The sequence below is a fragment of the Metopolophium dirhodum genome, chromosome 8, assembly GCF_019925205.1.
Source record: "Metopolophium dirhodum isolate CAU chromosome 8, ASM1992520v1, whole genome shotgun sequence".
Lineage (NCBI taxonomy): Eukaryota > Metazoa > Arthropoda > Insecta > Hemiptera > Aphididae > Metopolophium > Metopolophium dirhodum.
In genome coordinates this window covers 33,037,676-33,065,669 of record NC_083567.1, presented here as the reverse complement: position 1 = coordinate 33,065,669, position 27,994 = coordinate 33,037,676, and the positions used below count along the sequence as shown (strand labels likewise).

The 27,994-nt window shown below is 31.4% G+C and overlaps 2 protein-coding genes across 2 annotated transcripts; one reads left to right on the top strand and one right to left on the bottom strand.

The window, feature by feature from the left end:
- The first annotated feature begins 3 nt into the window (after positions 1-3).
- Positions 4-24,060, top strand: LOC132950146 (cartilage oligomeric matrix protein-like). Its single transcript, XM_061021389.1, has 21 exons — positions 4-210; positions 3,777-3,947; positions 6,174-6,400; positions 8,252-8,426; positions 8,514-8,543; positions 8,676-8,749; positions 8,827-8,887; positions 10,433-10,630; positions 12,006-12,122; positions 12,274-12,374; positions 13,097-13,327; positions 14,156-14,323; positions 15,474-15,578; positions 15,657-15,764; positions 18,260-18,428; positions 20,136-20,313; positions 22,362-22,537; positions 22,631-22,858; positions 23,035-23,306; positions 23,381-23,618; positions 23,683-24,060. Exons 1-21 carry the CDS (start codon positions 129-131, stop codon positions 23,766-23,768), a joined length of 3,195 nt encoding a protein of 1,064 aa, XP_060877372.1. The 5' UTR covers positions 4-128; the 3' UTR covers positions 23,769-24,060.
- Positions 24,061-24,187: 127 nt separating this feature from the next.
- On the bottom strand, positions 24,188-26,932 carry LOC132950147 (cyclin-dependent kinases regulatory subunit). The gene is made up of 3 exons (XM_061021390.1): positions 26,391-26,932; positions 25,747-25,874; positions 24,188-24,328 (listed from the first exon to the last, which is right to left on the bottom strand). The coding sequence occupies exons 1-3, from the start codon at positions 26,447-26,449 to the stop codon at positions 24,288-24,290; spliced, it is 228 nt and encodes a 75-aa protein (XP_060877373.1). The 5' UTR covers positions 26,450-26,932; the 3' UTR covers positions 24,188-24,287.
- Between the last annotated feature and the right edge of the window lie 1,062 nt (positions 26,933-27,994).

Genomic DNA, 27,994 nt, shown 5'->3' with positions numbered 1-27,994 from the left:
GCCGCTCGCCGTACGGTTTCACACGCGCCGCACCGGCTGTATATCGGCGGCGATCGCGGTGACAACGACGATCAGCGGATCAGCAGGCTCCAGGACCGAAGACAGGACCACATCACGACCACCGCGAAATGAGAGCAACGGCGATTTTCGTCGCTCTTGCGGCCGGCGCGTTACTGGTGTTCAGCGGCGACGCGGCCTCCGTCGACAACGGTACGTAATAAAATGTACCCTACATATTATAATATGGGCCTAAATACCTAAATTTAATGAGATTTATATTTTGTAAGACATGGTACGACCCGGGGTTTCGCTCCCAGCTCTTACGTTCTTTTGCGAAAATCGAATTTTTACGAGTTTCGAATTTCAACGAAATCGATAATACGTAAACCGTAAGTTTTAGCGTTTTGTTATTCAAAAAAATATATTTACGGTAGGTGCTCGTGTACTCGGCACACTCGGGTTTCAGGCACAATCAAAGGGTACAAGTTTTTGGACTTTTGGTATTGAATCCAACTCTCCCTCTCCCTCACAAAAGAATTCTCCGAAACAACTTTCTAGGTTCAGTGTACGTATATGTTATACATTTAACGATAAGTTATCATAGTAATGAGTGACTTTATGTAAGTTTTTGTACTGATGATTTTTGGTAAATTGTAATTATTATAAGTAAATATTACAAATCAACTATTCCACCAAACAGTCATTACTCATAAGCTGGGCCGCGGAGAGAGAAATCCGGGCCCGGGAATCACCGAATGCTTATTTATTTTATAATTGTATTTTAAAAAATCGAGTAGTCCCACATTTCTGGGCACTCTTAATAAATGTTGGGCCAGGGGGGAATCCTCCTCCCTTTTTTCGTTAGGCCTGATCGTAAGTTATAAGTCATTACTCATTACCCCGCATAAATACACTATGATTATACGTAGACTCAATTACTTGGAAAATAATTAATAAATTAAGTCGTATAATATTTGTGTTTATAATATAGTTTAATATAATTAAATATTTATATATTTAAAAGTTTCCATGACTAAATGTATTGTACACTTGTACAAGAATCTTCTTAATACATATATTCTACAGATATGATACAAATTAATGTAAAGAGTTTTCATGTTTGTTTTTTATACAATTATTATTTATGAGAATTTATATTTTATAGCCAAGAATTTTTTATAACGTCTGCTTTTTTGTGCCAAATTTTGAATAGGTAATTGGTGTATATTAAATGCCCATCGTTTGTTATTGTTCAACTTGAAGATAAAACAAACGAACCATGCAATGGAGGTATCCGTTTTATTATAGATACACATATTGTATAATTAATATTTTTGATTATATAATAATATTATACATGAAAATATTATGAATTACCTATAAATTATTAATTATAATACATACTACTAATATTACATAAAACTGCTACTTCAAGACTTAAACGGTTAAACTTAGGTTGCATTGGGGATGTTCATACATTTTTACATAACTTTTGAATTAATAAATTCTTACAAAATTTTATAATTTATTACTGGAATCGAAACATAATTGGTTGGTGTCATGTATTATAATATCCACTATCGGATTATCCATTATAGTTACACCGAACGTAAATTTCCTTATAATTTGTTTCAATAACATTGTATTATGCATACTATAACTATATGCAAAACACAAACAGACAAATTCAATAATATATAATATTTTTTATCCCGGGGTAAGATATAATTAATATGACAAGAATGACAAGCAGATCGAAACTTCTAATTATAGATATAAATACTCGTAAAATAAATTATTATACAAACACGAATGTAATAAAAAAAAACAGCTTTCGACTACTATAGGATAGAAGATTAGTATGTAATTTAAATTTGATTTATATGGTTCTATTATATTTATGGAAGTATATGCTAAAAAATAACCACTTTATATTCGAAAAATATTCCCACTATTTTTCCAACAACTATAAACTATTGCTTTGCTATGGTAATTATTTATCTTTCATATTATAACTTTAATTGATCGTAAGTAAAAAGTAGAATCATACACGCTCAGACAAAATCTAACAATGATTAATAATATTATGTTATAATACTGTAACTATGAAACATTAATTTATTAGGTAATGCATAATAACTAATAATTAGTAGTTTGTAAATTTTTATTAAATTTATTTATTTAATTTGCTCATTCTAAAAAGAAAAAAGCGTTTTGACTTTATTTTATTTGGAGTCGATTTTATTTCAATATTATTACTTTTTTAATTTATTTATTTGTGGTTATAATTTAAATATAATCAATCATAACTATTTGTTATTCATTGAAAAATAATAAAATCCCAAAAAGAAAATTTAAGGACAAATTGTTTAGGTAGATATTACATTATTTTTTTTTATATAATATAATAAAAAAATAATACGTAAACCAGCCTTCAACATAAAAAAAATAATTAGAAAATCTTGTTTGTTGTATAATATATTACAATCTGTAGGTGCCTACTTTTTAAATTGTATGTGGTCTCAACATGCAATACTGAATATGGAAGATAATAAAATTGTTTACAATTCGTAGAGATATTAATACCTTAATGTTAAGTGACATCAATAAAGGTGTAAAAACGAGTTTTTTGTTTGATTTCTATCCAAACTATAAAATACCAATAGGTACTGTAGGTAAATTTATTACCTACAAAACTTAGTTTCTTTAATTTTTCTTGAAAAATGATGTAGGTATCATAATGCAACTTGCATCTATAATTTATGAAAAGAATATAAATTAATTGAGCTACAGTTGTCAGTAATCACATTTCGCATAGGTAGGTATTACCTACTCAATAAATAATAATACCTACCTAACTATTAAAATGTACAGATCGATAAAAATGTTAAGAATTAAATTAAATTTACATTCAAATAGTTAAAAAAACGATAAATGTAACATAAATAAAAAGACTTATTAAAAAATGGTAGTATTCAAAAGTTACAATTTGTTGCAATATATGTAGGTATATTCCGTACTATATGTAGGACGGGAATAAATTTTAGATGCAGAACAAAAAATTACATATTCTTATTTTAACTGCGTCTAAGCCACTTTCACTTTTAAAAGACATTTAAATGTTATCAGGAGCCGTTTAAACTCAATATCGTACTAACCTAGCGTAAAATAAATTATACGTGGGTCAACTATAACCGCGATATACCATCATATACCTTACTCGTATTTTGACGGACGTTTACAACTGAGAAGGCATAATTTATTTTTAGTACAAATGACTGAAATATGTCGAACGTCGTGACTGAGCCACAGGTGTTTAACTAAAACTCTTGGCAAATCTTTCGCGTTCACAATAACCACACAGACCGTTGTAAATTACAATAATTTGCTCCAAAGTCATATAACTGCGACGTTTTGATGACTGATTGAATACATCAACACGTGCACCATGTGTGAGGTGCGCTCTCGCGTTTGGGACAAGCGAACGCGTAAAGAATTATACCTAGCCACCTAGGTATACTATAGATATACCTACCTATTCTTTCTATATTCTATTTCAATGGACATTTTTGTCCGCAATATAATTTACTTTTCATTATTCGATGACAATGTGTTTTCCCTAACGCGTTAAAACCATATATAGTATATATACCGATAAATCAAAACCGCGAAGGTGTTGTCACACACACACACATGACACGTAATACGTAATAAATGTACTATAAGATAAATAAAAATACCAGTACGATTGATGGATATTATTGTGTTTTCCGTAGAAGCCACGAAGGCCGTCGAAGACGCGGTGTCCAGCAATAGATTTACAATAGTGATCAAAGACGATGGACCGCCGAACGGACGGAAGCACCGCAAACCCGAAACCGTGGCCACCATCGAATTTCCCGGTTACTATCAATTCACGTTAAAGATCGATAGGACAGAAGGACAAGGTACGTGTATATTATTATGATATTTGATATTGTTCATGGTGTAAGGCAACAGAAAAAGAAACGGACGTAATAAATCTTTACCCCAATAAAACCACTGCCGCCGTAGATCGTATAATATACGTCTTGGTGCGTAGGTTTTGTGGGTATACGTCGTGTGTAGGCTTGTCGTGTTGGATCCGATGTTCGATGATCTAAAAAAAAAAATAATACTTTATATACATACTACAATATTATCATCTCGCGTGTAAACCAATAGCGTCGTATTTGCAGGACACCTATACTTTACACGGGATTACCGCAATTTTTTTCAACCGTTTTTAAATTACTATTAGGTAGGTGTATCGTATATTGTATTATTATGTACAGTGTTTTTTTTTGTATAGAACAGATATTATGTGCTCTGTGTGCCCACTTGTATTGAGTTACTCGAGTTTCATAGGCGTATTATTATATCATATATATTATAATGTAATGCATCAGTTGTACACAGATGAATAGATAATCGTCTATACTCTATAATAGGTATGTAATCAGCAATGCATTCACGGTGTTTATATATGTATTATGCACCTATTTATCAATAGAGGTATGTATGTATAAACAAATTTAAGTATTTTATAAACTTCCATTTTCTGAACAACTTGCGTTTTACGTAGTGAAATCTAGGTAACTATTGTTTCAATGATTCTGATTACAGTTAAGTATTAACGTTTTGGTTATTTTTAGTAATTTATTTTAGATATTAAATTATTTTAATAATTAAATATTTTTAGATATTTTCCTTCATTTAATTTCTTATCTCAATTACATTTAAATCAAAGTCATACGTTTTGCATAATTGATATAATGTGTGGTTTGTGTAATAAAAAAAAATGTATGACAACAATTTAAAATACTATGGATTGAATTATCTTAAAAAAACATTAATCACATTGTTCAATTTTATTATATGGGCTAATAAACAGTTAGTTCCAAAAACGTCGTCTAGCCTATTTATATATTATTTTTTTACGAGGACCACATTTCTTTAATGACCCATTTTGTAATAAATGATTCTTGCCATAATAGGAACTGTTCTTTTTTTTGTATGGTTACTGGACCAATCATGGGTATAGCATTTTTTTTATTGAAGTTTCCCCGGAAGTTACTATACCCATAGGCCATAATATGTCCTTTATAATGCTTACAAGTTACTATGTATTATCATACAATTCGAAGTCATGAATAATGTTATAACTTATAAGTAACCTATATACAGATTAAAAATACTTTCCAAAACAAAGTTTTTCTTATCGTGGCTTTCACAGTTTCAAGATAAATTATTGTTTAATAAAATTATTATTGAAATTTATCTGTAAAATAAATGTTGAAATTTGTATTGCAATTTGCAGAACATATGACGTGTAGATTATTGTTACAAATGCGAATGACGCATTATTAAAGCATCTCTTACTCTTTTTATATAATCCATAAATAAAAAATAAAAAAAAATGAGTTACAAAGCTAAGGAAAAGGATAAAAAAAGAAACAGTGATCGGCAAATTCCTCCGTAGATCCAGTTAGACATGCGTCCTTAAAAGGATATACCACCAGATAATCCCACGACATCTCTCGCATTATACTAGCATATTAAAGTTCTTGACGAACGAGAGACGGCAAAAAACTCTAGGTACGTGAGTGAAGTGAGGAAAAAATACCAATATATTATGGTTTCCGGAGAAGCCTATTGTCTTGACCGTAAATAAACTTGGATTAAGGTGAAATTTGAATAACATATAAACTATTGCAGCGTGATGACAGCATATAATTATGAGATACATAGAATTTGAATGTTAGTATAATATTTAATGTATTCAAAAATACAAGAGTGGGACGATATCTGTTCTATTTTTTTTTTAAATTTCGAAACTGTTTGCGTTTAGTTCAATTTATTAGTTGGAGATATACTTTAACTAAAATATGATATATTTACTAAGTAGGTTATATTATTATGACGATAAAAATAAAATAGTTTAGGAACGAAAAACTAAACCATGTGTCTTGATGCCTTGTTTTAAAACTTCATTATTTTTGTTCAATTATCTAGTAAATCCATTAAAATTGATGAATTTTCTTGTGGTACAATTCATAACTTGACGTACCTATAGACATTTTTAATATATCCATAACTTATAAGTGAATTTTTTTATTCATCCAAATAAAATTAAACTATGTACGTTTTTGTAGTAATCGTATCAACCAAGAGCAATGGCAATACAAAAACTGAGAACTTTAATGTAAGATCGTTGAGCAATAATATGTCATCTTCAAAGACGCTTGTGTTGGCCGTGGATCAGAGGAAACCAGGAGCTACCATGACATTATACGTCAACTGCGAGCACTTCGGTACACTGCAGACGACTAGAACTCTTCGAGAAGTGTATTTTGACATGAAAGATCCTCATTTACAGATGGTGAGTAATATTATCAAGTTAATATTAAAAATTAAATTTAAAAAACTATACAGTGTATAGTGTATACATTAAAATCCATTAACAAGCTAAATTTGTATTCGTATACATTAAAAAATGATTTTAATCGTAATATACATTACCATTGTCATATTTGAAATTGACGATTAAATAGGTAATCTAAAAATTAAAGGCTCATATATTGAATAAACATAAATTCAAGTATCTGTCTAAACATATGTTTAACACTTAATATATTTATGTATGGAAATAAAGAGAAATTCAAAATATATTTTATTTAACAGATTTGAATCGAAGTAAAGTATCTTAAGTCGAATAAACTACAACATAACATAAAGTTATATAACTTATAAGTAAACATTTTTCGTGGAGATGCGCTTTTTATTTCTATTAACTGTCATAGGACATAGAGTATAAATTATAACTCTTAAGTCGTTATAGGTACACTTAACCCATCCGTGAATAGGTAGGTACCTACGTATCAATGTATCATTAAAATGTTTACGTAATTATACGTACTTATCGAATGTAACATAATAATTACAATATTACATAATGCATACAAGGATTTGATTTATATGATGGATACATACTTCAAATTTCAATCTAGAATTTACCGTGTAATTCATTCACATTACACATGGTAGGTACCTTCAAACCAGACATTATAGTGATTACCACAACTAGACAGGTAGTAGGTACAAACATATGGTAATACAATATGTTGAATGTTGATGTCCATCCATATTTTGTGACTGTTTACTTTTAATAATATAATGATAATTTTCTTCAGTTATACAATAATTTATATCCTATAATTAATGTTGTGTGACACAGGTACATATAGTTAGTAGTTACACATACAAATAGACATGCAACTAATTACAATTAGGTAGTAGGTACACATTTAAAGACGAATAATTACTATACATATTAATATCGTATGCTAGTTACGTTCGATTACATAACATATATAGGTAATATAATATAAAATTTGTTTAATGCCCTAAAAGGTAAATGAAATACCTATTTTACGATTATTGTAGATTCTAAGCGGTTTTGAAATTATAATATTATGCTATTTTTGAGTCTGACGGTATACCTTAGGGAGCAGTAAAAAATAAAACGCTTCAACCTTCCACTTTAAAGGTAGTATCTGGTAGCAAGTTGGACCTAGTTTGTACTTAATATTGTCAATAATTTTCAAAAAAACGGAAATTTTCACACAAAACCATTTTGACAAATTCGATTTTGTTTTTGTTTTAATCAACAAATAAACAAGTGCAAAGACTTAAATTTTTCACCAAATATTTATATGTATTACCATTTCTAAATATGAGAAAGAAGTGTATAATCGTATATTCTTATTTTTAATTCGAACGTGACGACAATTATTGACATTTTAAAAACGATTCAGAGCGGAAATAAGTTTTAAACAAACTTCCAGTTTTATAGTTTATTTTGGAAATTCATCGTATTAGTCGTATTGAACAGATATAAACATTAAAACACACATGGTATTATTATAAACAAATATCAGGTGTACAGTGGTAGACGGGTAGACCACACGTAATGTTTGAAGTTTGAAATAAAACGTATCATATATTTTATTGGAGTGAATAATTATTAATATTCGAACGAAATGAAGTAAATTGAAATTTAGATTATCCAGAGAGGTCTCATGTCATTCTCATGGCATCATGTCATTCTCCCGTAAACACGCCAATAGTGGTTGCAAGTTGTAACTTTTAGTTGATTTTATTTTTTAATCATAAAAATTATTTGTCCTATTTTAAGTTTATTTTAATAAATATTGGTTTTACAATCTTATAGACGCACGAAAAAAGATTTCAAATAAAAGTATTCCCAGATACAGATTGGAAAACTACTTTGACGGCACAAAAATGTCCAACTATTGACGATAGTGCAGACGACGTAGAACAAATGCCTGCGATACAACCACTTACAGTTACCGAAATTGGGATTCGAATGCCAAGTATTGGAAGGGGTAACTTTCAAAATATATTCCATTATAAAATACGCGTATTATAATATCATTTTTGTACTTGATATCATAAACCTTTATGGATTTCAGGTGATATTCCAATCAATCATGACTGTGATGGTAAGTAGAGAAACTTTGTTTTATTTTCCAACCTCACTAATGCACTATATGCATAAGCAGTGCACACTACACAGAATAGTATACTCGTCATGTAATAATATACCTACACATTGTGTCTTATTGTATTTTTAGATCTGTTTTTCGTAAAAACTATTCAAGAGTTGATGCAAATGGTAAAAAAACTTAGAGAAGACGTTGAAGCCCAAGTGAGTAGAATCAAACTAATGCCTGATGGCTAAAACTAAAACAACATTGTCATTAATTGAACTGAATATTTTTATAGCGACTCGAGATTTATAGACTACGCCAAATGCTTGAGCAGTGCGACGACTTCTGCAGGCCAGGTATGAGGAAAACGTAGGCTCACAGTGATCCAGGGCTGGACTTCGACTCTAGTTATTTGATTTATATAATTTAATGATTAGTAGCCTATATACTTGAAAAATGACCTTTATTTATTTTATACTACCTATACTAACTTCTCATTAATATACGTAAAAATCAGACCTAGTAATTTAACCGTTTGTAACCTATTGCACCGTTGTGTTTTTTTTACGCAAATAAATTTTTTTTAATTTATTTTTTTAAATAGCATTCATTTTTTTTTTTTTTTTTTGATCAAATACCACCCAAGTCCAGCCTTGGTCAGCGTACTGTACCTATACAACTGTGGAGTAGTATGTATTATTTAATTTGTATTCTTTGTCCAAGGCTGGTCTTTGGGAATACCTATAAATACTCTATATCATAAGTACTAGATTTCTAGGTATTGAATAATAGAATTGTACATTTGTTCAAAATTGAGTTTTTAGTATTATGAACAAATTGAAAACTTTTTGAAAACTGGTTAAAAATGATGCATCAAAAAGTATTAACGCAAAAGAATTTTCTATGCACACCTAATATTAAATTTATTAATAATGACAAAAATCTGTTTTAAAACTTCAATAGAATAATATTTAATTGCCAAGATATTAATTATTCTGAGCAATATTCATTCATTAAATAATTAAAACAATTTGTTTTGTAGAGAATAATTTATTATTACAGCTAGTATACCTATAGGTATATAATTATTACAAAATTGGTAAATAATATTATTTATAGACTATAGTAGGTATATGTATGTAATATTATAAAATATAGCCATACAAGTACCTACTTATGACTTATAACTCGTTTCCTAATAAAAATATATTTCTTACACCATTACGATATGCATGAATCAATAACGAATTACGATTCATGAGTCATAAAGTTCAAAATGTTTACTAAAAACCACATTTAAGCTAAAAAATACATAATAATATAAGTATTATGTTCTAATTATATAGTCATTATTTTACTTATTAAAGTGACATATTTTTAATAAAAACAAATTAATAAGACTTGTGCGATAAACACGTTTACTGACTTAAAACTGCAAATGTTATACTTTTTTTATACCAACAATTAATTAAAATAATTGTTATAAAAATTGAAACCTATATAATAAAATGTTGAATACACAAAACATGATAATATCTACGTACTTACTAGGTACGTTATAAACAATTCAAAGACGAACTATTATTTACGCATTTCGGAAAAGTTAATAAAATCTAAAATATATTGATTTCAAAAATAATGATACCGTTTGAGAACTTAATAAACGGCAAAACACTTGATGTTACATTTTTCTCCATAAAATACCAACAGACTATATAATATAAGACGCCCGGCGATATCCACGATGACTTATCATAATATTATCATTTATCGTCACCGCGTACCTAGTGTCTACACTCTACACCGTTTCCAGTTTCGGTGTGGGTATTTCGACATATTATGTATACCCCTAAATTTGCATACTAAAGAAAAACGATATTTAAACAATCGGTATTGGACAGGTGGTGGTAACGTACCGACCCTGCCGCCGCCGCCGCCGAAACCTAGTTGCAACAGCAGCCCGCCGGTGTGTTATCCCGGAGCGGAGTGCCGTGACACGCCCGACGGACCGCGGTGTGGCCGGTGTCCGCAAGGACTGGTGGGCGACGGCAAGATGTGCAAACCAGGCCGGACATGCGCGGTGAAGCCGTGTGCTCCAGGTATTTATAACATGCTCATAGTACGAGTTTAATACCATACATATATATAGTAGTAATATTACAATAATTAATATTAAAACTTTTTGCCGATAACACTATTATTGCGGTTTACTTAAAGCTGCAGCAGTGACGAAAATAGGGGTTTGTTCCTCTCCGACAAAGCCCCTCGAAATGAATATGAATCCCTTTTTAGTTTTTTATTCACAATAAACGTGAAAAATATACTCAATTTCGTCCATACAATTTTTTTAAAAATATTTTATATCACAATATTACAGCTAGTATACAGCTATGAGCTATACTACACCTGTCACCTGCAATGTGCCTACGTGGGTTTACAATAGGGTTTTGTGTCATAGGCAGAGATTAAAAGGTGCTTGGGGCGCCTAGCATTCCCAAAAATATTCAAAGGCCTCTCACAAAAAAATAAATGATGGATCTCTATCACCTACCTAACCTGAGTGTAAAATCAGATTTCTGCCAGAACTTCAGAACGGACTACATATTGTTGCGTTCGTTTGACAGAAAACTCAAATCAGAATTATTTATCACACCAGTACACCACCTAAATATTTTTTTGTTAATCGAAAATTTAATGTGATCTATGAAACATATCTAAAACAAAGAAGCACACTTAAAGTCAAGAAAAACAAATGAAAAGGAAAACTTAATTGGTGTACAAAATAGATCAAAAAATTTAATCGAGTTTACAGCTAATAAAATCTGTATACTGTTAAAAATTTTTAGGTAACTCATTAATTTTTAATCGTATTATTATTTATTTTAATTAACTTCGACTTTTTTGATATTGAGCGAGACTGTATTATATAAATGACCTATTTTATTATAATTAGTAATGAGAAATACGTAGATTGGTATATTATCGTGTATATGGTGGATATAGTCGTATTGCTTATATTTTTATACAGATTGATGACAGCAACACTGCAAACGTGTTAATCTCTACAACTGTTGCTTGATAAATATAAAATAATTTTTCAACATTAATTGATGAAAAAGTTAATTTTAACATAATAATTATATAATTAAAATTAAAGTTCATCGGAGAATCAATTTTCGTATGGCTAACCTAACCTGTAGACCACCCGGGGACCGATTCGGTAATTGGGTATAGTGGGTACCAAGGCGTCCGTCAAGATAGCGGAATTGAGTGAGATAACGGAATTGAATGAGATAACGGTTAAGTACCGAGTTTTAATGGTCGTCGGCCGAGGACGAAAAATGCTTACCCTGATAGCTCTGCTCAGACTATTTTAGTCAGTTGTCAGTATTGACTAATACTTTATATATATTATACGTCATTGGCACGATATTGTGACATAAACTAGACATTTCACTAAACCAACTGTTGCAGGCGTCAGATGTCAAGACACCGTGGAAGGTTTCCGATGCGGTCCCTGTCCGGAAGGGTTCGTCGGCGACGGTCAGAGGTGCCGTCCACGTGGATGTGACTTAGCCCCTTGTTCTCCAGGTAGGTACACGATACCTCAGAACTATGACGTGTGCATAATTTTTGTATAATATATTATATTACTGAGAAAGAATAGTATTGTTTTAAAATATATCCATGGTAAGATACGAAGAGTATTGGTAATAATACTATTATTATTTGATCTCTGTAGGCGTGCAATGCCTGCCGTGTGAAGAACCGCCTTTCTTCAAGTGCGGCAGTTGTCCAACAGGGTTTACCGGCAATGGAACGAACTGCGTTGATCTGGATGAGGTGAGATATTTGAATATTTCAACAATAAAACCACAGATTATATAAAATATTATAATTTGTGGTAAAACGTTAATTCGGTGTTTTTGTGTACAAGTTGGATGGTTGGCGGACTTGAGAACTTTTTATGGGGGGGGGGGGGGGGGGGGGGGCTCATATAGAATACATTGTCATTGCAGTATACTACATTACTACTGACATTGGCTAAACTGTTATTGCCTGTGAACCAAAAACAAAATAAAAAGTGTCCGAGTAGACTACGGCGTCGGTTCCTACGCGTACCGTTGTCGGTTCGATTCTCGACCACGGGCAAGTCCTCTTTCTGGGCAGGCAACTGCCTAGACTCTAGAGAGAGGGGGCGCCATCCCACGACCTGGCATGTCAGAAACCTATGGGTGACCAATTTGTAATTGTGCCAAAACGCCCAAAACTAAAACACACGTGTTGACCAAACCTACAGTAGCCTCCCCCACAGTTGAAAAACCACCCAACGGCCCAAGTTGCCGCGGGTTAGGTTAGGTTATAAAAACCAATAAAAAATAAAAACTAAAAGCTATCTGGAAATTGTTGGATTAAATTTCGGCTGATACGCATATAATATAAGGGATTTATAAAACCCCTCTATCCACCCCTAAGTCTGCCAATATCTACGTAATTGTATAAAGTTTCTCTCGTTATGTTTGTTGTACGCTTATGTATCATTCGTATCATTTCGGTTATTACAGTGTGATCTGGATGAACCCTGTGATCCCCGGGTACAGTGCACAAACCTTCGACCTGGTTACAAATGCGGTCAATGTCCACCAGGTTACACGACCGTGGGCCCATCACAGGGTATCGGCGCCGAAGGCACAAGGAGGACGGACGAGGGTCGTCACCGGTGCGTGGATATTGACGAATGCGCCGACGGCCGAAACGGCGGCTGTGCGCCCAACTCGCAGTGCGTGAACACCGAGGTGAGATCATTTACTTTTTCGCACGTTTCTTCAACTAGTTTATTATTGTTATTCGTACAAAAATTAAATTTGCGATACGTCTTACGTAATGTTAAAAAGTTAAACATACTTTGAATTTTGGACCATTGAATCGGTGTTTTATTAGGTACCTATATATGTATAGGTATAGTTACAATCGAATAGATATACCTAATGTAGATACAGCTAGAAAATAAATATAATGTGAAATCAATATTTATCTCAATTGAACATTTTTCTCATAATATTTGACACGTGAATACATAGTATAATACAGGTATAGTAATTTCTGATTATTTTTTATAATATGGAACCGTTGGTCATATTAGAACTATATACCTACCTATATATTTCAAACTTATCTGCACTCAAGCCTTATGTTCCATTATGGACAATATCTGACTCACTTAAGATACTAAATTTTACTCACTTAACTATTTACAATATTGCATAAGTACTATCTGCCTATTATTACTATATTTGATCTTATAATATATACTCTGATGTCAAAACTATGTTATTATCAATATTATTTTCATGCTACGAAAGCTTGTGTAAAATATTATATTTAATATGTCTAAATGTCGCAATTCGTTACAAAGCTGATCAAAAAGAGTCTACGTAGGATCTAGTTTTCATTTGATCTAGCTCTTGCTGCGTGCATAATGTTCATCAGTTTATGTATAGTTAATAATTAATATATTATATGTATATATTGTGTCTATATGTTGAGGTGTATTCACATGTAATGTGTACTTACTTCGACAGCAACTCGACTAATTTCGTTCTTATATTTTCCTCGTCGATTAGGGTTCTTATCGTTGCGGTGGCTGTCGGTCGGGCTACATCGGCAACCAGTCGTTGGGCTGTTTATCGGTTGAAAATCTAAAGAAAACACCGTGGATGTGTCCAGATGGTACGATGTGTCATCAAAACGGAGAGTGTGTTAGATCAACTACTGGGAAATTTTCTTGCGAAGTAAGTAAAATGTGTGATTTATATATTTATCATACAGCAAATATATTTTATGCCTTTATAAAATGTATACAAATAATAAATGGTTTATAGACGTTTATACTCTATCGCAAGATCGAATTAATCAATATTCAATACCATCATATTAGATTGTTCCTAAAAACCGATAATTTACGTATAGGTATACTTATATCAGTGGCGTGTTAAAGCAACAAACATGGGTGTGGGCATTGATAGTATGAAAATAGGGCATTTTATAGGTCAGTATAAACAATATATTGAGGGTTAGGTCGTAGGTTACTTAAATTATTTGAACAACATCCATTTTTTTTTTATTACACGCCACTGCAGTGAACATATTGTATAAACCATAGGTGCACACGCACAGCATATTTTTCAGTACCCACCTTCGACCTTCTCCACCAAGATAATACCCATGAAATTTGTTCATGATTACAAATTGAAAAAAACTAACAACTGATATTGACAATTATATTATTATACTTACCCTTTCCCGTATTGCCACTGATTTACACAAATTGGCAACAATTAGTTTCATGTAATGTATATGTATTACTCATATATTATTTTACTATGAATGTCCGCAGGGGGGGTCTAAGATATAAGTAAGTGTATAATATTATATAAATACATACGAGTTATGAATTAATAATTATATTATAATTCCAATTTTTTTCATTCTGGGGGGGGGGGGGGGTCGAACCCAGCAGCCCCCTTTGAAAATACGTCATTGAATACGCAGTGTAATTGCAAACGAAGTACACCCCTAAATTCTAGTTGTAAGAATACTAAAGTTTTGTCCGATTTTGGGCAATTCAAAATTACACGAAATTTTGTTTTGTCGCAATGCATCAATTATTATACTATGACTATAACTTATTTATAATTCCATTTTCAAATAATAGATCATTCAATCTAAAGTATTTCATATTATGAATAGGTATATTGTCAAGAGGGGAATGCCATTCGTTATCACCCCTCTCACCACCGATATATTTATGGTGGATTATATTAGTAATATAGGGGTAGTAGTAAAATACTATATACTAGTAGACAGTAGTAAATAGTATAGTTCTGTAATAGTATAGTAATAAAAATAGTAGTAGGTGCTCATCGTCGTTCGATATTTTAGTGCGTCGTGGGCTGGGCTGGAAACGGCAAAATATGCGGACCAGACTTGGATTTGGATAGATGGCCGGACATCGATTTGGCATGCAATGACACGCGGTGTAAAAAGGTTGGTGCAGTGTGATTGTCCAATAAATATATAGATAAGAAAACTTATAGATCGCGTTTTGTTTGTTTCGGGGCACAGGACAATTGCGTGAGGGTGCCCAATTCGGGACAAGAAGACGCGGACCATGACGGCATTGGCGACGTGTGCGACGACGACGCCGACAACGATGGCGTGCCAAACACACCGGTAAGACGACGCGAGCAATCGTAACAGGCACGTAGCTAAGGGGGGGCCAGGGTGTGCCAGGCCCACCCTATTATGTGTCCGGCCGTAGGCCGGCCCACCCAAAGTATTCAGAGGGGCCCATTATTATACGGGGGCTTTTAATTTTAATGAAATTTCAAGTTTTTAATATTGTCTAAATATTACACAAATAAAACCAAATATATCGGGTTTTAATTAGAATCTAAAATAAGTTACGTAACTAAATTCAATCCATGTCCATTTCTGGAATAAAATATGTATATTGTATTACATTTAAATTCTGTTCCTACTAAGAATCGGTGATAATTTATTTTTTATAAATCATAATATCGTCAACGATTGATTAGGAAATAATTGCTATTTAAAGCCCAACACTGGTACCATATTATTACAGTATACTAGCATGTCATGTTATTCTTATCTTATCTAGACAGTGACTGTTGTATACTTTTATGTCTATTTTTAAAATACTTTTGAGTAAGGGTATTGTCATTATATTGATTCATATAGAATTATATTATTATTATGGTCGTCAACTCGTCTGTCGAACACCCCTACAACTGTACAAGGTAATATATTTAGGTAGGGGGCCCATCTAACATTGGCCCACCTATATAAATTTGTTATTTTCACTGAATCGTCCATCCCGACTTTTCCTGTTTATATAGCTTCGAAGAATAACAAAAATTACTCGTATAGAGAGTATAGTTCCTTTGAAGTCCAAGTTTACCCAAATAATTTGTCCGGGCCAATAAACTGTTGAATTTGGGATCATGTTTGTAGATCTATCGGGAAAAAAAATGACTACACTGATTTTAGTAATAAGTAACATTTTACTAAACGCATGACGTACACGTCATAAGTAATAATATAATGCAGTGCCTACAATATGCTAAAAGTCAGCTTTATATACAAGTGACCTATTGACCCTGTTATTGTAACATTTATGCGGCGTGATTTGCAATTTGCGAATAACAACTATGTTGTTATTATTGCACAACGATGTTACTTTTTATACAGTATTAAATTATATTCAACAGATTAGATTAGGTTTAGGCTAGATTTTTATATAATAAAATGTATATATAAATGCAGATATTGATATACAGGGTATACCTAATAGGAATAGCTGGAAAAAAAATGATGTTATACTTAAGCGTACGACAAGAATTGTTAAAATTATATGATTAGTAAATAATTTAAGAAATATACTCATGTCAGAAAATTCCCGAAAATAATATTTTGAAATAAGTTATTACGTTTCAAATTAATTTATTGATATTTAAAAAAATAAACTACCTGATTTAGCTAAATGTTTTTACCGTCAAAATTGTTCTTATAATCAGATTCATAAATTTTAAATTTATCCAAACAAATTTACAAAAAAAATTCGATTTTTTATTTTCAGTATTAAAAAAGCGGTTAAGTGGATGTCACTCTGCTGTACATTAGGTAACAAGTAGGTCAATGTATAATGGATTGTATTAAACTTGAATTCAATGATATAATATCATTGTTTGAGAAAAACGATTCTGAGCGGCGACGGTTCATCAGTCTGGATTTTTTAGATTCTGAGTGGAGCGAGGAAGCTAGTGGTTTTACAATAGTATTTATTTTTAGATTCTGAGCGGAGTGAGGGATCTAGTGGTTTTACAATGGTGTTTATTTTTTTTTATATCCTGTGTACAACATTTCTACCAGAAGGAGAGCTTTGATTTCAACATATAGTATCTTATCTTTTAGCAAATTGGATCAAGATGGTACTTTAGAGAGGTCATTTTTCGTATTTCTCAATAGTTGTTTAATGCCACGGAATAACCCACCGACAAATTACAAACAATCCATATGTACTATAGACTCTATTAGGTATATAAAAAGTATTGAAATAACTTTTCGGTGAATATATTTAGATAATTGTTACGGCAGCTAAACAAATCACTAGTATTAAGACTTGATCAGCAGGCATTGAAATATTTATTTTTCAGTTTTTTATGAATACTATTTGGGTATACTATTTCTACAGTTCTACCGGAAAATCTAAAAATTAAAATTCATTTTTATAGATGACAGTTGTGAGTTAAAAGTGGTGATTGGCGAGTGAAGCGTATATTATAAAATACCAGTCGACTATCGTTTAAATTTTATCTTTTTCCGATATCATGTTACCACTCATCTGCATAATACAGTTTTCTTGAACCAACACATCCCCGTGGAGTTTGGGGTTGACATATTTTCAATTGTTATACGCTACCGCACGGTTTTTTGTTTTTTCCAAGAAACGCTTCATGTTTGTTATTATAATAATATTTAAGAGCAGTCGTTCCGTATACACACCACGTCGCCGACAATTTTTTCGACTGCGATAAAATAACGAGTCCCCCGAATATCTGCAGACCGCAACTGTAGACAGTGCCTATACATAGTAGCTAGTACCTACTCAGTAGTAGAAGTTCACTGATTTTTCGGTCGTTGCGCAGGACAACTGTCCGTTGGTGTCCAACCCGGACCAAATGGATTCCGATCAAGATGGTGCGGACAAAAAAGGCGATGCTTGCGACAACTGCCCGACTATACCGAATCTAGATCAGCACGACACGGACAACGATGGAATAGGAGACGCTTGCGATGCGGACATTGACAACGACGGTAAGCGATATTAATTGCCACGCGTTAGTTTAATAAATTTAAAAAAAATTAATTAAGTAATAACATTAATATACCTACTTCTTAAAGGAACACACAAGCCAAAACAATTTTTCTTCAAATTATTAAATGCTAAATCATTGTAATCAGAACTACTAAAAACAATTTTGTCAAATTCCAATCTAAAAAAAAAATATTTACTATTTTAAAGAGATATTGGGATATCTATAGAATAACCGCGTCACATCATTGGCCCAGACTCGGCATAATCGCCTACCTATGTTACGCGTGTAAAAGTTGCTCGATTTACACGATATTTTACCAACCTAAACATTTTACTTTTGATGTTTGATTTATGGAGAAAATGTGATTTTTTGCACTGAAGACGATAGAAGTAGTAGAATTTTTTTTTAATAGTAAAAATATTCAGAGACATTTTCGTTACGTACCTTCATATTATTGTAGTTACAAAAGCGCAGCGCGTCGATTTATTTTGATACACATTTTAAATATTTCAAAAAAAACTAAACACTTTAGAAAAATTTTGGTTCCACTAACGTTTTCAGTATTTACCACTTTTTAAGATAGTATCTAGTATAGTATACTATCTTAAATCGTGGTAGGTACATAAAAACACACCACATATGTACAGCAAAAATTAGAGAATATACTATGGTCAATTATTGTGTGAAGTGAGTAACATTTACACGTATAAGATAGGCAATACCGCAGCCAAGCCCGGCCCAATAACGCCACGTGTCTTTTTTCAATTCCTTGTAAGCAGGGCTCGGATTTTAAATCATAATAAATAACAAAAAAAGCACAAAATTGTTTTAAAAAAGCAAAAATGAAGCATGACTAAAAATTAACATGAATTACTTAGAACTGAATATAAAAAATTGAAAAATTAATTTAAAATTAAAATTTTTGTTTTCGTGTCTTTTAACAGCTTGAACATATTTTTCTCTCCGTACATGCTGTTGTATAATATATTGTTTTTTTCATGTGACACTTTTGTTTCACAAAGTTTGCAGTATAAAATTAATCCATCTGTTTGAAAAAAATTATTCACCAAATTCTTACACTAATTTTTTTAAAAATGCCTCTGTTTTAACTTTTGGCATTTTAATAAATTACAACACTTTAAAGCTTTATAGAACTTAAATTTTGAACTGGTCGATATCGATGTAATACGAGTACTGAGCGAAGGTTCTACAGACTAAATGCAATAGCCGATAAGTTATCGGCCCATAAGCTATCTGTGGATCGATAATCTATACGTTTAAGGTCGTTTCACACTAATCGTAGGGTCACGGTCATTATTGCGGGTTTTCACATTTCTTATTAAGTAAATAATCATTTTTTTTTATTTTTATAGCATAACGACATATAAAAATTCCAGTTAGAATAATTTAAAAAAGCAAAAATAAATTCGTTTATTTGGAATCAGATTGACTTGAAACGAATTATTGTATAAAATTAGATTTCTATCTTAAATATATAAAAAGAAGCATTTCCTTTAAAATCCGAGCCCTACTCATAAGCATAACTCATTGAATAATGTGAGTAGAAATGCCGTTAAACGGCTATACCATTAGTCTTAGAATTGTATATTCTTTCATATTAAAAAAAAAAAAATGTTTTGTGTTTTTTGCTCCTTTAAGAATTAATACAGTTATAAATTATTACACATCATGGTAAACATTCCAGGAGTACTGAACCACGAAGACAACTGTCCGAAAAAGGCAAATCCCGATCAGAGGGACACGGACGGCGATGGTCTTGGTGACGTTTGTGACAACTGTCCAAGTATGCACAACCCGACACAAACAGACTCCGATAAAGACCTGATAGGTGATGCTTGCGACAGCGACATCGACAGGGACAGGTATACGTCAGAAATATAATGAATCTATGAAAAAAAGTCCCGAAAAAATCCCCGTACCAACAAACACTAAACATTAATTGGTTATGCTTTAATTATTGATATTATTAATAATTTATTATTTATATTATTAATTTTTAAATCAAAATTTAAAACATGGTTCCACGTAAGTAGTTAATTCTGTAATCAAAAAATCTATAAAATGTATAAACATTAAACACAGTTTTTATAGTTATTTTAAGTTCAAATTTGGTCTTAATTAAATATTTAAATGAAAAATAAAGATTTTATTTTTGTGTTGTAATTTAAAACTATTATTGGTGGGTACTCGAAACTTCTAAAGTATATTATTATATACAAATATTTGAATATATAAATAATATAATATAAAATATTTATAATTTTTTTATTAGGCATATTTTTTAAATTTACCTTTTTTAGTTTCATATTAAAATCTAGATTTATTTTGTAAAATTTTAATATTATTTAATAACAAAAGGTTATTACATTAAACATTGTTTTTAATTAGGTTATCACATAATATATTTATGTAATTGTATATAATAAAATTGTTAAAACTTTTGAAAACCATATGAAATATAAATAAAAATATAGAATACCTATCTAAGTTAAAAATCAAAAAATCGAGAAAATAAATTATTTCTTAGTATATAGCATTCAAAAATAACTAGTTATATCCACGGACTAAGATATACTTAGTATACTTAGTATATCTTAGTCCGTGATTATATCACAAACCACATTTAAAGAATATACAAATCATAAAACAAAATATTCTATGAATATATTAAGTCACACAATAAAATAAATGAGCATTAATTCTTATAAAATAATATATTAATTTAATTTAATTTAACTAATTAACAATTATTTTTTTCCGGGGCTTTTTTCCCCGAATATCAAGTAAAATATTTAAATATACCTACTATAATAATATTAATAAATATTAAATAATAATATAATGTAATATGATGAACCTATTCATCATACAGATAATATTTGGTACCTACCTATAGATTTTCTCAATCATTTATTGTGATTTTAAAATATAATTTGTAATAAAAAAAATCTAATTTTTATCATAAGTATAGTGCTGGCATATTTTACCCGCATCCTTCTTAAATTTAATCTGAGACCTGAGAAAAAATTTTAGGTGTAACATATTATATCTATTTTAGATTTTGAGAGAAGCGATGAATGTATTGATTTTACAATGTTCATTATTTTTTATGTAGGTACCTATATTTATTTTTGTGTCTGTCATTCCTTATGGAACAATAAAAATGCTTCAAACTTAAATATTTTTTCTTGTTTAGAGGAGTGTATCTAGTTTGTGCTTTAGGAGTCTTAAGTAAAAAATTCAAAGTCCTTTACTTAATAATCTGGATAAAAATTAGGGTAAAACTAGAATTTGTATGCAAAATGTTAAGGTACCAATATTAGCATTATAGAAATTTGCATGTTCTATGGGTGCAAAGTAGTTTTCAAAATATTTTAACTCTTTTTAAATTATTTATAGACATTTAATATTTTTATTTAGTTAATTTTTTTATGAATGTTAATAATTATGGTGTAATAGTTTATTTTGTTTTTTTCAACAGTAAGTAACCTATTATTTTAATTACTGATTCCAAAGCAAAATACTTTATTAGTTTCCTAAAAATGTTGATGACTTATCAACAAATAATAATGAATAGTTTTTGATTTATAAGCATCTTATAGCATTTGAACCTTTGGAATTTTTTTAAATCACTGTGATTAAAATTATTAATTAGTATACTTTCATTACAATTTTGAATATAAAAATTGAAAAATTAACTGAAAAAAACTAGTGTGCTATATTATATTACACGGTGTGCAGTGTGATATGAGTATAATATTATTAATGTTATGAATGATAACTATCACAAAAATATGCCCACATGTTACCAGTTATAAATTTATTATTATGATTCAAATTTCGGTGATAAATAATAAAAAAAACACAATTAAAGTATATCATTAATAATCAACACTATTTTATACTACAGGGACGGCATTCAGGACAGCGTAGACAATTGTCCAAAAGTAGCAAATTCCAATCAGCTGGATACAGACGGTGACGGCAAGGGAGACGAGTGCGATCCGGACATTGACGGTGATGGCATTGGCAACACACAGGATAATTGCATGCTTGTGTACAATCCAGACCAGGCCGACTTCGACGGTCAGTAAACGGTAACCATTATTGTCCTGTAAACATTCCATCATTAAAATCAAATAACCTCGCGGTTCGCGTTAACTGCATCCCCTTGTACAGGCAACGGCATCGGGGACATATGTCAAGATGACAACGACTACGATAAGGTGCCAAACCATTTGGACAACTGCCCCAATAACTCCAAGATATTCACCACGGACTTTAGGACATACCAAACAGTGGTGTTAGACCCGGAAGGTGATTCGCAGATTGATCCAAACTGGGTGGTGTACAACAAAGGGGCGGAATTTGTACAGACTATGAACAGCGACCCCGGTTTGGCAGTAGGTTAGTATCCGTACACGTCTCGTCAGGTGCAATTGTGTTAGTAATAACTGTAGTCATATTATTTAATACTTTCAAAATAATATAATATTATTACATAGTTTATGATTCAACCAAGGTGGTATTGTTTGACACTGTTGAAGGATTACTATGAATAATGTATACTATGTGGTTTTTAGGTTATGACTCGTTCGGTGGCGTCGACTTTGAAGGTACATTCTTTGTGGACACCGACATCGATGACGACTACGTAGGTTTTGTGTTCAGTTACCAGGATAATCACAAGTTTTATACAGTGATGTGGAAAAAAGGCACGCAAACCTACTGGCAAGCGACACCGTTCAGAGCTGTAGCAGAACCCGGGATACAGATCAAAGCAGTACATTCGGAAACCGGACCTGGACAAATGTTGAGAAACGCACTGTGGAATACAGAGAGCACAGACAAACAGGTGAGAATATAAAAATACAATTAATAGAGAATAGATAAAAATTAACTCTCATTGTTGTTTTATTTTTAAAACAGGTGAAACTATTGTGGAAAGATCCACGCAACATTGGTTGGAAAGGCAAAACGGCTTATAGATGGATACTATTGCATCGTCCAAAGATTGGTCTTATCAGATTGAGAATATTTGAGGGTCAAAATATGGTAACAGATTCCGGAAACGTGTTTGATTACACATTTAAAGGTGGTAGGTTAGGAGTGTTTTGCTTCTCTCAAGAAATGATCATATGGTCAGATTTGGTTTATCGCTGTAATGGTAAGCAACACACTAAAACCTTAACAATAAACCAGCTATCACATTTATTTTAACATTATTTCAGATAATATACCAGAGGCTATTTATCGTGAATTACCACCTAAGTTACAACAAGAAGTACAATTGGACACAAGACGGGTTTCCAACTAACAAATATGTACTAATATTGTTTAAGATATGATAAAAATTTCCTTTAAATCTAATATAGATAGAATAAGTATGCATTTTTAATCAATTAATTTTTAGATTTATTTTAAAATACATACATTTTTCAATAAACCTAAGTTTATAAAAAATTACTTATAGTACAAGTGGTTATAATATTTTATATTGTACAATGAAAATAATCAAAACATAAGGTATTTTTCATATTTTACAAAAACCTAGAATAGTATTTGATTTAAAAAATGTATTTAATAATAAACATATTTAATAATCAAGACTTACAGAGTAAATATTTAAGATTACATTTTAAAAATTAATTCAATTATTGAAACATAACAGAGTGAATAAACATTACATTTACTCAGAAAAAGTTGAAACTAATCAACATTTTTCATTAGTTTAAATATACAACAGAACATTATAATACTTAGAAACTAAATTTGCCACCCCCTACCTTCTTAACATTGTTCAATAACTTATTCAACATTTTAAGGTATGTAAAGTTCAGTTGGTTCGTGGTCTTTTGAATAATAAAATGTGAGGTTCTGTAAAAAAAAATAAAAAAAAATATTTCATTATTTCAATCATGTAAATACAATAAGGTTCTATTAAAAAAAGGGTGGGTAATCACTAATCTATTACCGATATGCTTCATTCACAGACATTTTTTTTTCTAATTAAGGACTTATTGTTAATATTATTATCAAATTAAAATTATTTTACAAAGGTAGGTAGGTATTTAAAAAAATATATTATGTAAGAAACAAAATATATTTAACATTTATCAATATAATGATGGTTTAATATTTAATTTAATTAACCTTAAGAATTTAAATTTAACCATCGAGATAAGTAAATATTAATTTTAAGACTATCTGATTAATAATAAATTAAGTTAAAAAAAACTAAATGAAAGTTCATATCTACACCTTATACAAACAAAATATTATATTGTGGTCCTTTTTTTAGACAATATTTTTCTGGGCGAAATAATAAACAGAAAATACATTTAAAATTTGACATGTTGACTGCCATATGATGCTCGCGGTCATCAGTAATTCTCAAATTTTATACTTTTACAACCGCCAGCACGTTGATCATTACTAACATACCACATGACATCTGGTGACCGTGAATAAATAGTTTTATATTATTTACTTTTCCATAGCGCTACAATAATGTACTAAAAAGATAAAAGTGGCGTAGAGGGAATCATTAAGTTTTTTTTGATATAATGAACATAGGTATGCTAGTTATTATTATTTTTTTTTTTTTATGTATTTTCAAGTTTAATAGTGCATGAATATTTGGAATGACATATAAAAATAAACTTGATATGTCAATAATACATATTGTGTGACCACCATTAAAGAAAGGATACAACATTCTTTAAACCTTAGGTTGGGGGTCCCCAAAGGGCAACCCGTGGATAAATTTTATCTGGAGCAGACATGAAAAAAAAAGTAAAAACCGATAATATTACACATTTTTGAGTTGTAATTTATCATTTGTTTTTACCAATGTCAACAATTTTTATGGCCCATATACAATTTATAGGTTTCTAATGTGACCCTTCAAAAATATTTATTGGTTAATACAGTCTTAGGTAATTGTCATCAGTACGCCACATGTAAATGGGTTTTTATTAGAGCCCAAACACGAATAAATGCAAGCAAATGCTACCAGACAAATTTGAACACTTATCGAAATTATATATCAAATGCTTCTGAATGCGAACAGATGCATTCGTTTGTGTTCAGTTAGACCGTTTACATGGGTTCGTTCGGTAGCATTTGTTCGTATTCAGGCTCTAATGTAAACCAATCTTAAGAGAGCATTATTACAGAACCACAAAATTATTCTTGTTTAGAATAATAATATAAGATTTCTAGCAGTCTGGACCTTTGGAAATAATATTTTACGGCAGCCAGCTGCCTAAAATTAATAATAGACAAAAACTTACCGGGTTCATGGATCATATAATGTACCCATCCTTTGCTCTGTTGTACTCCAATTGATCTCCATTCGTCTTCAGAAAGTAAATGTGTTTTTGGTATGCTTTTTGCCATCTCTTTAGGCAACACCACATGTCTAAAAGTATGTTATAGAATTATAGAAAATAATATCAACATTTTAAATTTTAATTAGGTTAAAATAGGTTTTTAAATTTACCTATTCATTTTAAAAATAGGTGGCTTGCAACTTTAAGAGGTTTAAGTTGTATAAAAAAATAAAAAAATAAAAAAAATTAGCAAGTATAGGTGCACAAATAAAACAACCCAAGTGCAAAGCTATACAGTCAACCAGCGTATGCCTAGGTATTCTTTTATTTAACACACAATCAGTACGAACGTCAATTACTTTAAACACATACCTAGGTGTCATTGTAAAAAATAGGTTCTGTGAGACATGGCAGTACCTACTCATACTTATCTTACTAAAATGTATGAATTGTTATGGATCCAGGAACAAGTAGGAGAAAATAAAAATAGCGATTTCAAAAATAAAATAAATTGTCTCGTTCTGTAGGAACCTCATTGGGAAAATGCTTACCGTTCGAGCACACAACAACACTATAGCATCAGCTCATCGGCACATTCTACAAACCTGTATTCGTACTTGTCGTCGTAATATTTGTCCGAATAGTAGATCTGTTTGTCAGACATTGTCGCGGACTCCGTGTACGGCTATTACCGGCTCGACGTGCTCGGTGTTGTGCTTACAAACCAGAAACCGTGATGGATCGTCAAGAAACAGCGCCGGCAACAGATGTATTGTTCAGCACGTCTTCTGGATGATGACGGGTAGGTGCACGGATATAATATTATAATAAATCCGTGCCGGGTTGCCTTTTTTTTTTACTACACAAACGCCACACCAACAGATGTTCTCGTCCACCACCGGATCACAACTACCTACTTACTACTACGGCACTAGATCGCAGAAAACGGACGCGACACGAGCACAATGCACACGGGCGTACGGCGAACAATATAATATTAAATATAATATTATTATTATTATTATTATCGTAGAGCGTAAGTACCACCGGTCGACGAGGTGTGTTATTATTACGGAAATGCGGAAACGAATCGCTCAGGGCTCGGAATCTCGGATGCACAATAGGTAGCACACGAAATTACGAACGAACAACAACAGACGTCGGTTTTGGCGGTTGGTTTTTGGAAGGCGGAAACGGGACGCGGGGTCACACTGTTTGACGTTGGCTACGGCAACGATAGCACGACTCGGCGTAAACGTTGCCAACTTCATACACATCCCGATTTCGTTTGAAAACTTCAGAGCGCGCGGAATGTTTAATTTATTAATTACCCGCGATGGCGGACGTGTCGGCGCCGTCAGTGGCGGGCAAAGTACCTGAAAATTCCTGGCTTGACATGAACAGAGGACATAATTACTAGGACTATATTATACCTTCCTGTGCCACTCGTTGTGTTCTCCGTTCTTCTCCTTATTTGGTTCTAACATTGATTATAGAATAATTCTATAATCAATGGTTCTAAGTACCATGTCGACGAATTATTTCACTGCGTTCCATTATCAGTGTTAATAATAAAGTGTATTTTGTCATTTCCTGATAGATAACATTATTAAAAAAAAAAAAAAAGTGGTTAGTAGAAATGTAGCTTTTTTTAAAAAAGGACATTTAATTTATTGTAATAATTGGATAATAAACAAAGAAATAACAATCGCGTGTTGAATGAAATTACTGATCATTAAAATTGATCAAACGACCCATATTAAGAAACGTGAACTGCGGTATCATATAAAAAAGCATAATATATATGACTACCCACATTAATATTATTTCAGTGTAAATAAACTGTAGTAGCGTCTGAATGCCAAATTATATGTATGTAAATTAGATAGAGTCTCGACCTAAAAACCACCAGGACCTGGTACTATTTACAAACTAAACATGATAATATAATATTTATGGTTAAATATAGTTAATTAATAATAAATAATTATGATGATAGTTTTAGCCACATAACTATAATAAAAACCTGCAGTCCCTCAGACAATATTTTATGTGTTCAAAAGTCATCGTTTATAATTATATTATATACCTTATGTCTTATACACAATACACGGAATTCGGTGCCACTAAATAAGTAAACACACCATCGAAAAAACTAATAACATTCTGACTGCAGTGCATTTTTGGCATGCCAAAATAATAATTTAAA